Here is a 12,156-nt window from a genome sequence, read left to right on the forward strand (position 1 = left end):
TCCAACTATTCTGTATATTTGGATGCCCCAACATCAACCAACTGTGAATATTCTCTTGTCTACAATACTTTCTTAGGCTTATATGCCCTCTCAAAAAAAAAATTAAAAAAAACAACAGTAAAATGTCTCAAATATACAAAAATACCTGCTCTTTTTGTAATGGAAAAGAACTTGAAACTAAAAGGGTGCCCATCAGCTAGAGAATGACTGAAACAATATATACTGTATTTTTACATGGTTTTCTTTTGTTTTTCTTTTCTCATCAGAGTGGTTGGTGGGAAGACAAAATAAATGCTTAATAATTAAGAAAAATTTTAAAATAACTGTAAAAGAAGTTTAAGTTCTGGACAGATGATGGAAGTTTAAATACCTAATGAAATCAAAACAAATTTATATGTTATAATTCATAATTTAAAATTACTTCTTAACTTGATAATGCACTTGGACTCAAACTATAAATTGTACTTTTGAATTCTCTTTCCTTTGTTGTTTCAACCAAATTTCTTTTTAATATTTTTTAAGGAAAGATATAGAGCAGGAAGCCCCCATTTAGCTCTTCAATTTCCAGACTCATTTTACAGCTGAGAAAGCTGAGATCTAGAGAGGTTGCTTGACTTTGCTAAGGTTCTATAGCCAGGATATAGCAGCATCTTGGAATCACATTTAACTCACTTCTACATCCATCGCCTTATCAATTGCACTATACTTTTATTTTAAAGTTTCAACCTTCACGCATATCTCTGTTAATTTCCCCTACAAATTATGATCAGAGTATTTATCATCTAATAGAGATGCTTAATATTCCATCAATATTATTATCTGCTTAAGTGAAGTTTTTATTTGGAAATAGGAGTAACAGTTTATGTATCAGAACATCAGAAGCACAATGATGCATTTGGATTGTAGAAAAGGAATACTAACTTAATTAGAGTGATACAAAGTCTAACAGGCAGGACTATGAAATGAATTACAAGCTTGGGATACACTTTTAAAATGGAACCATAAAAATGTAATTAAAATTGCTTTTGAAATTTATAATAGTAGTATAGATTTGTTATGTTTCTTAATCAGAATATTACTTAATCTCTCTTTTGAGGAAGGTGTCATCAAATATGTTTTCACTCAATGGAGGGCTCAACTCTTTGGAATTGATTATGGGTTTATATTCTTATTTCATGTAGGACATATTAAGCACTTGAATCCCAGAAGAACTATTCTATTTGAGTATTTAATCACCTTGCTAAGAGTCGTGCAAATGAAAGTTTGAAATAAGCTATAATTATATTACATATTAGTGACAAGCGACTTTTGCAGACCAGTAGAAATTTGTTTTTGATATTATGTGGTATTAAGGCTGACCTTTGAAATTTAAGATAATGAATTTCTTACTTTGCTACAAGGATATGAGTACTTTTTCCCCCCTGGAAAGCTGTTATTTTTATCTCTCTCTGCACAACTCTTACTTTTTCGTCAATATTTAACACATAATATTCTTTTCTATACCATACTGTCTTGGAATAAATTAGAAATGTATGCTCAGTATATTTATTTTTTACTTGCTGAATTTTAATACTCTGATGCCGTTGCTAATTCAAGACTATAATATTAAATTCATGTAGAAGTTGATAGTCATAGCATTTATTAAGCACTTATTGTGTGTCCAGCACCATTTCAAATTCATACATATCCATGGACTGAGTTTAAATTTGAACTCTATTACTTTAGACAAGGCTCTCTGAGCTCCTTGGTTTATTCCAGTATAAGATGGAGTTGACTATAGTGAGGTAAAAGAAAGTATTGAAATACTTCAATGAAATGACTAATCATGACTTAAGAGAATTGCTGTTGAAGCATGTTGGTAGAATATAAATTACCCTTGCAGACATGGCCATGTTTTTTTTTGCTTAACTGTACATTGTTGGAAGGGAAGATTCTACATAGGGAATATGTCCTGGCAGTCATTGGGCAGTTACAGTGATACAAAAAAAGCTGAATCAGTAAGAGATTTGAAAAAGAAATCAACAAAACTCCTTACATATAGAGTTGATGAGTCAAACACTTGATAAAATTCAAAATGCTTATGTAATGGAAATTGTCATTACTGAGAATTTTTGCAGCCCCAGAGAACAAGAGTTAATGCTATTTACAATCACTGGTCCCTTTTTTCAGTTCTCTTTTTTTTTTCTTGGCTGGTTTTTCTTGAATGATGTTCATAAAACCGGAGTCTAGCTTTGTAAGTCAGTAAATTATAGTGACTCTCAAAGATCAATCGAAAATGCTCATGTTTGCCATTTAAAGCTCATTATAATCTGCCCCCATTCCAATTTTCCACATTGCACATGACTGCTTTTTTCACTTACACTACAATCTTGTCAGCTAGGTGTTCTTGCTGTTTCTTCCACATGACCCTCCATCTCCAAGCTCCATGTTTTGGTACTGGCTATCTCTTACACCTGGGATTCATGCCCTCTGCACCTTGGCATCTTTACCTCTTAAGAGTCCACAAGTTCTTCAAATTTGTGGCCAGATACCAGTGTCTATTTTTGTAAAGCAAAACCTCTTCTAATCTTTCCAGTTGCTGTTGTCCTCCAAATTACCTTTATTTTATACGACTACACACACACACACACACACACACTCACACTCACACACAGAGTTGTCTTCTTTGTATAGTGTTAAGTTCTTGAAGGACAGGGACTGTTTCCTTTTGATTTTGTATCTCCAGCATCACAACACAGTGCTTGCTATAGGATAAGCGTTTAATGAGTACATTTTGGTTCATTGCCCTGTCTACTAAATGTGTCTTATCTAGCTCTTGGCTAGGGTCACATAGCTAGTAAGTATCTGAGGCTGGATTTGAACCCAGGTCTTCTTGATTCCTGCTTAATCACTGTGTCCTAAACTGTCCTAGAAGATGAGATAAAGAAAATAGGACACTGAGAGTCAAGAAGGGGGACACAAACAATGAGGGAATTGAAGACATAGAATAAGGGAGATGTACTGAAATAGACGTACGTAGAGAAAGTATAGGTGATTATGGTATGCTTAGGAGGTAGAACTAGCCACACAAGCAAGGTGAAAGAGATACATGCTAATGAAGGGGACACATAGGCAGAGAAGTAAACAAATATCATTGGGATAATGGGCAGAACCATGAGAGAGGGACAAAAGACTAAAGAGAAGAAGGGAAAGATAGGTTCTGGCCTAAATGTTAAAGTCCTTCTTTTCAGTCAGGGCTGTGGGTTTCAGTGTTTCTGCTCATTTTCTGTTTTCTTTAGGAATCCATTTACTCAAACCACAAATAATTCTTCAATTTTTGCTGTTTTTGGAGCACTGAGTATGATATTTAGAAAATAACACACAGCTCTTTAAGGAATTTAGTATTTAATTAGGGAGATGAGAGACCTGCATAGCTGATATTATATTGTCTGTAAGGTTTGTAAAATACTGCATGTAAAATTTTTTTCTTTGAAAAATGAGTTACAGAGACAACGTCTTAAGGCCTGGAGTGGCCAAGAAGTTTTATGACATAGATAAAAGATTGAGAGGCACCGTTTAGAATAGTGATAATCATGATAACCTAGTTGGGGACATGGGATTGGGCCAAGAACACCATGGTAAAATAGCTATAATGTTCTGCAACAGATACTTGAAGAAACAGATCCTCTTATGGAGAAAACATTTGCCCTAAAATCAAGTTTCTCTTAATTCTCTTGCCAGTTTTGTAGCTATGATTTTAAGTTGTGTAATCTTTTTATGTGTTTCCTTATTTAAAAAATACCAGTACTGGTATGGAAGCCAGGGAACTTTTGTTCTAGAATTGGCAGTGCTTCCAATCTGCATAACATTTTGCAAGTTATTTAACTTCTCTGGGTCTCTCCTTTTTTCAGTAAAAAGAATTGATTGAATTTGTTGGGCTATAAGTTTTCTGCTAGGCCTAATATTTCTTCTTAAAAGAGGTGTGAAGGGTGTATTGGAATAAATAGATAATATGTGAAAATGATTTTTTTAAAACAAGAAAGCATATTATAAATTTGTGATATTATTTCTATATAAGAGGACTATTTTTGCTTTCTGAAGCTAATAGTGCACTGGAGACTAATTTGTATGCTTTTGATTTAATTCCCTGTCTCTTGAAGCAATAACTCAACCTCATAAAGTTAACTGGTTTCAACAGTTAATCTTGGAACTTCTCTCTGTCTGATTGTTTTATTTATTTTTTTAACCTTTCTACTTCTACCACCATCTCCCCATCACAGTGCTCCCCGTACCCCCACCTGGCTGCATTTCCGTGCAGAGACTATTAATAGAAACTGGTAAATTATAATATGTTCTGGATGTTTTATTTGCACAATGAGAAAAATTGAATTTATAATTAGGTGATTTAAAGAGGTAGTAGTTTGTGTTCGAGTAAAATTTGGTCTCCATTTTATACTTTTTTTAAAAGTAAATTTGCTAGTACAAGTCATCAGTATTCTTGAAAAAAGAAATACTTGCATACTCATTTTTGAGTTCAGTTTATAGTTGAACTGCTTAATGCTTTGTGCTGGTACTGTGTGGACAAGGGCTAAACAAATAGATGTGATTTTGTTTCCTAACGAATTAGTATTTGTAGATCAGTTGATAATTTTCTGTTTTGCTCTTTGTTTCTTTCACTGATGATAGAAACTTTGTATTTCTGCAGTAAGTTGTTGTTTTTAATAAACTACTGTCAGAACCTTGTGCTTGCCTATTCAGTATCACTTTTTATCCTGAACTTATTTCAAAAATATAAAATGATATTTGGCCCTATACAATAAACAAAATTCACTGAAAATGGAAGGTAGGGGGAATGTGGGAGGAAGAGAAGAAATTTATTTTTGTAGCTGTATTACTAAGAATTTGATGGTAAATGAATATTGATGGTATAGAAAATGTTCAAGGAGAAAGGTTATAGGCATGTAATTTTCAGTGTGGACTGGTCAGTAAGCAATAATGTGTCCATCTTTTCCTTGGTGTCCAGAACATCTGCAGTTTTCTTTAATTTAGAAATTCCTTAACTTGTAAGGAGGTGTCACCTTGAAGTGCCTGTTTATAAAAGCACAGACACGGTGTAGCCTCTAGTAGTTCTGGTTTAAGATTTTGCTGCTGCTGAGAAATTAATCACCTTTAAAGAAGCTAAAGGTTGTTACTTGAAGTAATTTACTGTAATGACTCTCAACATTTTAACTTTTTGAAGGCTCATTTTTTGAATAATTTAATCAGTGAAAGGGGACCCTCTTGGTTTGATTTCATCCTTATATCTTCAAGTAGAATTTGTGTGCCTTTCAAGTGAATGCTTTTCTGTTCCAATTTTATTATTTCTGACCTTGGGAGTCTGTATTGTGTAGTGAATACATAGCAAGCCTTAGAGACAGGAAGACCTGGGTTCAGATTCTGCCTTTGACTCATACTATATTGCTTTTGTGTCACTAACCTTTCAGTGATCCAGACAACTCTGAGAAGACATTGCAGTGAAGGGGTATCTGTATGCATTGATAAAGAGAATTTCCTCTTCAGGGAGTCTCTTATAACAGTGAAATCACAGGTTCAGTCCCTTTCTCACTGTTTAACACTGTGCTGTATAATTGAGTCCCCCTTGGGAGATACAGGATGGCACAGTAAGGAGTACTGGATTTAGTCAGAGCCTGCCTAGGTAAATGTCCTAGCACTGTGCAACTTTGGGTGGCTTTCCGCTTAAGCTTTGGGAGGCTCACTTTCCTCATGTCAAAAATGAAGGGTTGCCTTCCTCTCTTTACCCTTCCTGTGATTTCATCTGTTTTGAGAATTTCTTTTGAGTAATTCCTTCTGTCAATGAAAATTTGTAACTGCTTTGTGATTTATAGCCTTATAGCATTGTGGCATGGGTTGGGGATGGTCGTAAGATGTTAAATGACTTACCCAGGGATCATGTAGCCCAGATTTCAGAAGCAGAACTTGAAAAAAGCCTTTCTGACATAGCTGCTTGATTCTGTATTCACCACATAATGCTCTTCTCATCCTAATACTCTTACATCCATCCATGAAGCCTAAAACGTCCTCTCCAGTTCTTATGATGAACAAAGTCAACAACAAACCAACATGGCTGTTTTCCCACCATCTATAGACATTTAACCACTCCTGTGAAAGCTGATGCTTCTGGGCGTATTTAATCCAATAAGTTATAGCATCTGTTTCACATGGGAAAAAAGATTTCTAATATGCCTGCTCAAGTTGTGTGTTATAAAATAATGGGCTATTAGAGTTATATTAGGTACAAGAATGTCAGTGCCATAAATAATATTAATATTTTAAAGTATAAAATGCTCTTTTTTAATCAGTTGCTGATTATTCACTTCAATTAATTTACTGCTGCTATATGCTATGCATCTTCCCCTTCTAGACTTCCTGGGAACTGATCATTTAATGCCCTCAAAATCACACCAGTTCTACCATGTAGTGTATATACCTGATCTTTCCATCTTTTTTTAAGTTGCAGTTTTACTTCTTTATGAGCATATCTGGGATTATGATGTTAAAGTGCAAATATGGAGACTCCACCACCTGAAACAAATGACTTGTTATAAAAGCTTTGCATATCTTTTTTTTCTAACATTTTCCTCCATAAGATTTTCCAACCAAGCTTGTATTCCAAACTGTTCTTGGCTACGATGTCTTAGGAAGAAGATCAAATGTTTGCTAGCCAGGGTTCTTTTTTGTTCTCTTTTATGGCAATTGATTTACTTTGTTAAGGAAAATGGTGGTGATCTATGGTTAGTGTTTGTTCTCATTCATTTCCAATTTTTTTGTCTTCAAAAGTTTTTAGGAAATAGGTCAGGATGGAGTTGTTGTATGCCGTTTCTTCCTTTTTTATTCTCCTGGCTTGGTATTAATTTTAGTCTGTACTCTTATAAATAAGTCACCATTCTGAATACAAAGCCAGCTGGTGTTTGCTGTGTATGTAAATATTTAGTAATTTCCTACCTGCTCTATTCTAATAGATTGTATTTTTTGTGATATTATTTGGTATTCCCCATATATAGAACCTTGAGGCTCTCTTCTTTAAATTTCATTATACGTACTCCTGAGGTTTCTGTGTAGTCTACAAGACTTTGGCCACTCTTGTTTCTTTTTTCTGAATGTATTTTCACTGTCTTCCCCTGTACTCACCTTTTGTACTAAAGTTATTGAGTATTAATATATACATGAATTTAATTTGGAGGATTTTATAAAATTAAATTTATTTCAACAATGTTTTATTGAATTCGCATGATATGCTTAGTACTTGTGTAGTCTGGGAATTCAAAGATAAATGAAAAGGCTCCTCTCTGTAGGGAGTTCAGATTCTCCCATGTCTTGAAGGAGAGAAGGGAAAGAAGCACCTGCGTGGTTAAACCTATACAACAATATTAAGAAGGAATACAGAGGAATTGTAGGACTGGTGGATGAGCACTTATACCTGAAGGAAACCAGAATGGCATTCCTATAGAAAGCAGAAATTGAAGCAAGGTAAAATGAGGAGTAAGGGGGGAATGTGTGATCATTTTGTACATAGAGATTGGAGCTGTGTATAGGTTTTTTGTTTCCTTTTTCTTTTCATTTGATTTTGACACATAAGCTTCAATGTTGGTCTTTTTGTGAATGCTTATGATGAGCAAATGTCCTGTGAAATGATATTTCCTATCAGTTCTAGGTGGTGCTGTGGATAGAGCTCTGAGCCTGGAACAGAGTTCAGATTTGGCCTTAGACACTTACTAGCTGTGTGACCCTGGGCAAGTCACTTAACCCTATTTGCCTTAGTTCCTCATCTATAAAATGAGCTGGAGGAGATGACAAAACAGTCCTTTATCTTTGCCAAGAAAACCCCTAATGGGTTCATGAAGAGTTGGTCACAACTCAACAACAATAGCAAACAACAACAAAATTGTAGACATACAGTAAGACCAATTCCTTTCTTTTCTGTCTTGTTCTTCTATTTAACTTCAACTTTTTTCCTTTTGGTTTCATTTATATTGAGACTAACAAGAGGAAGGGGAAGGCAATAAGCATTTCTGTACCTCTTATTATGTGCTACACACTGTGCTAAGTGTTTTACACCCTGAGGGGGATGCTATAATCATCCCCTTTTGCAGTTGAGGAAACTGAGGCAAACAGAGATTGAGTTGCCCAGGGTCACACAGCTAGTAAGGGCCTGAGGCCAATTTTGAATCAGATCCAGTACTTTAGTCATTGTACTGCCCACTGCCTCTGGACAGAGTGGATATGATCTATTTGCCCTTGTATTTTGTCCCTTTGTTGGTTATTAGACAAAGACCAATATTTAGAGTTACGTTAACATAACAGATAGGTTAATGTTTAACAGTAATTCAAAACTATGTGATTCTTCTCCTTTCTCACCTTCATCTCTTTTCTTTCCTTTGCTTTCCTCTCCTCTTTCACTTCTTTCTCCTCCCCCACCCCCCAACTTTACTCTTCATGACTACTTCAAAAGGGGACAAGTAGGATTGAATTCTATTTTGTAGTTTTCTTTTCCTTATGGGTTTCTTATGGCTGAAGAATTCGTTACCAAGTAGCTATAAGTAGATGCTAAGCTAGTTAGATACTTGAAGTGTGTGTGTGTGTGTGTGTGTGTGTGTGTGTGTGTGTGTGTGTGTATGTCTATGTCTATGTCTGTTATGTATTGGGTTGCCAGGACCATAGTTGACTCTTTTCCCTAGTGGCAGAAGCTTCTGGATCTTGTTCTAATCCCACTTTTTTTTTTTTTAAAGTAGGCTCATTGTTACTTTGTGATACAGGGGATTGTATAGGATTTCTTCAAAGCCATGGAGTGATTATAATAAAAATAACTTACATAAGTTATTTAAGGTTTAAAAAATGATTTTTCTGCATCAGACTTGTAGCAAAAGTAGTACAGGTATTATTTCCATTTTATAGATGAAGCTGAGGCTCACCGGTGAAATGACTTGCCCAAGATAACATAACTAGTAGATGTCAGAGGTGGGATTTGAAGGCATGTTCCTTGACTCCAAGTCTAGTGTTTATTCCCCTCTACTGTAAGTAGATTACATATCATTTTAGGCTTATCTGAAACATTTGTAATTATTTTTATCATATTATGTTTTTCAGTTGGGTGGAAAACTTTGGACATGAAGGTCTTGGGTTATTGCTGGATATTTTGGAAAAACTGATTAATAGCAAAATGTAAGTATTATTGACATTATTTTATCTGTATATGTAAATCCAGTTATCACAGTATTTCTCATGTCATTCCAGCCAAGAAAAAATTGTGAAGAGGAGTCAGCACAAAGTCATACAGTGTTTGAAGGCTTTGATGAACACAAAGGTAGGAGAGTCTCAGAAAGTGGTTGTAGAAATGTGAGTAATAGTTAACTCACGTTTTGTTATCCCAGATCATTTGTCCATTATTAATATGATTTAATAATTCATCTCTAAATTTTCACTTAAATATAGTTGGTATGTACTTTATTATTTGTTATTATTTAATTATGTCCTGTTAACATGTTTATTTCACATATCAGAGGTACCTGGGAATAAATTGATTCACTGTTGCTTTTCCAGTATTTTAACTTTGAAAGTTAATGCAAATTCCGTTTTTTTTAAATGTAACAGTGAGTAAAATCAACTAAAGCACATTTCTTCAGTTCCCACTAGTGATGTTTGTTATATGTAGTATTATTTAAAAAACCAAACCTAAGTAGACTAGCAGGCTTGTTTTTTTTTTTTTTTCAGAGACATTGATCTAGCTGTTGAATGAACACAGTAGTATGGGTACAGGTTGCTCTGCTCAGCGTTCAGTCAGCCATCTTCAGAAATCCCAATTCCTGCTAAAGGACACTATTTGCTAGCTCTTCTGCTGACCCAGAAAGTCCTTTGGGATGAAACTTTTAATGTTTTTAGGGCCAAGGTCTTTATCTGCTAGGCTGTTCCACAATTTGAGGGAAAATGCTGTTATTGGGTCTTTATACGTTTCTTCACAGCCTGTTATTCTTTTCTATAAAAAAAGGTTCCTCTATGATGCATAGTTTGTACATCTACTTTTCTGCTTAGTGCCTTACACATAGTATTTTAATAATTGCTTGCTGAATTGAATTTACTGCTTTAGTTTATTCTCACTGATCTGTCTTTCCCACACTGTAGACATGAGACTGAAAAGAGACATTTCTTTTCCTTTTAAATCCTTTAATCACATCTTTGTCTTAATCTCTGATTTCTCTGATTGACTGTAATATGACAATAACAATCATATTTCATCTTTATCTCAGAATCATTCCAGTTTGATAATAAATGCTTAGGATGCATATTATTTATGATTATAATAAGCCATTCTGATTAGATAACATATGCTCCCAAGGAGAGACTGTGCTTAAATTGTGTGTTACCTTTTGCTCCATTAATTTGTGAGACTTTCCTAGCGTCACAGGCATTGTACTGAAAATCATCATGGCCTTAGTAGTTCTCTCATATTAATCATGTCTAGTCAGTTATTAGACAAGAATTGTAGTAGCAGTAACTCTACCTTCTAGGTTCTCATTTTTGTGTCCCACTCTGTTTCCCTACTTTGCTACCTATACTGCCGTAGTAGTAGTAATGTCTTATAAGGACATTACTACTGTTGTAGTAGTAATGTTGTCTGTTTTACTTCTGTTGTCTGTTTTACTTCACCCAGTCTGTTTTTCACACCATTGTAGATGCAGTACAGTGCTCTCCATAGAATATGTGCTGAATTAATTAGTATTGCTTTCATAAAATCCAGATAGTCTCATTCTTTTGATTAGGTGAATTCTACCACTTGGCTATACCTCCCCTCTCTTTATTTATTTATTTTTGGTCTTTGTACTTTTAGTGCCTATCCTGTAGTGGGTGTTCCATAAATGTTTATTGATTTTCAGTTGTGTTGGAGGAGACAGCATGGTACAGTGAAAAGGTCACTAGGTGTTTGGTCCCAAGACATCAATTTGAGCCTGGGCTCTTTAATTTACTGTCTTAGACACCATGGGCAGGAAAGTCACGACTTCTTTGAGTTTTAATTTCCTTGTATATAAAATGGGGAAAAGAGGATGGTTGTTGTAAGAATCAAATCACACAAGGTAAACCAAAGATTTTGTAGCTCAAACATACGATATTAGTGTAAATTTAAAAAATAATTACTACTGTACTTAAAGTAGGATTTTCATCTTTAGCCAGTGTACATGGTTCTTGCTCAAAAGATAGTACTTTTTTTGTTTATTTTGTCTCCTTAGAGTTTGTGGTAGAACAAGAGCAAAAATGAAGATTAGCCTATATGTTATTCAAAAACATCTAAATCTACTTTGGATGACTTTTTAAAAGTGAGAATTTTAATATTTTTGTTTTCAAAATATTTTAGTATGGTTTGGAAAGAATTATGGGAGAAGAAAAGTGTCTGTCATTATTGGCCAAGGCCATGGACCCCCAACAAGCCAACATGATGGTGGATGTTGTTAAACTTCTTTCTGCAATATGTATTGTTGGAGAGGAAAATGTGTAAGTATCCCATTTAATTATATATAACACTTTACAACAATTTAATCATTTTATTTTATTAGAACAGCAATTTAAATTTTTTAATTGATTTAATAATTTAACAATGAATAAATAATTATTAAATTTATCATTCAAATTATTGTATTAATTATGAAATTAAATGAGTGATTAAATTAATTTTGTTCATTATAAAATTGATAAATTTTTACACCTCAACCTTTCTCTTTTAATTTGATTTAAAGTAATTTATGCTTGAATATGCTTCTTTAATTTTTTTAGATTTGTGTGATATCATATGGCTAATATTTTTTGTATAGTTATGATATGCTTTAAATAAAGTTGTTAGACATCTAAATGCTTGCTTTTTTATCTTAATTTTTTTTTGCCAGGTATTATCTGCTTCTAATATCTTGAAATGGAAATACTTTTGTCATTGGTTTAACATAATATATATTTTGAATGTGTAAGCTGGTATAACTTTAAGTAACTTCTAAGTAACTTTAACTTTAAATACAATATTATTCAGAAACCTGAATTAGAAGAAATATTATGGAAATATTAAATTTTATTAGCCTGTGGTGTAGCATGAAAAGCCCCTATTCATCACTAAGAATTTATAAAGAATTAATACTTACA

The 12,156-nt window shown here is 34.0% G+C and overlaps 1 protein-coding gene across 5 annotated transcripts in view; it reads left to right on the top strand.

Annotated features, from left to right (window-relative positions):
* The window catches only part of DIAPH3 (diaphanous related formin 3), a 464,308-nt gene that overhangs the window by 124,646 nt on the left and 327,506 nt on the right, over positions 1-12,156 (top strand). For all 5 annotated transcript variants that reach the window (XM_072617066.1, XM_072617067.1, XM_072617068.1 and 2 more), the window contains 3 exons: positions 9,124-9,198; positions 9,271-9,340; positions 11,384-11,520. In XM_072617066.1, the coding sequence (XP_072473167.1) occupies positions 9,124-9,198; positions 9,271-9,340; positions 11,384-11,520 (282 nt within the window). The remainder of the gene's footprint in view (positions 1-9,123; positions 9,199-9,270; positions 9,341-11,383; positions 11,521-12,156) is intronic.

The sequence above is a fragment of the Notamacropus eugenii genome, chromosome 6, assembly GCF_028372415.1.
Source record: "Notamacropus eugenii isolate mMacEug1 chromosome 6, mMacEug1.pri_v2, whole genome shotgun sequence".
In the NCBI taxonomy this organism is placed as follows: domain Eukaryota; kingdom Metazoa; phylum Chordata; class Mammalia; order Diprotodontia; family Macropodidae; genus Notamacropus; species Notamacropus eugenii.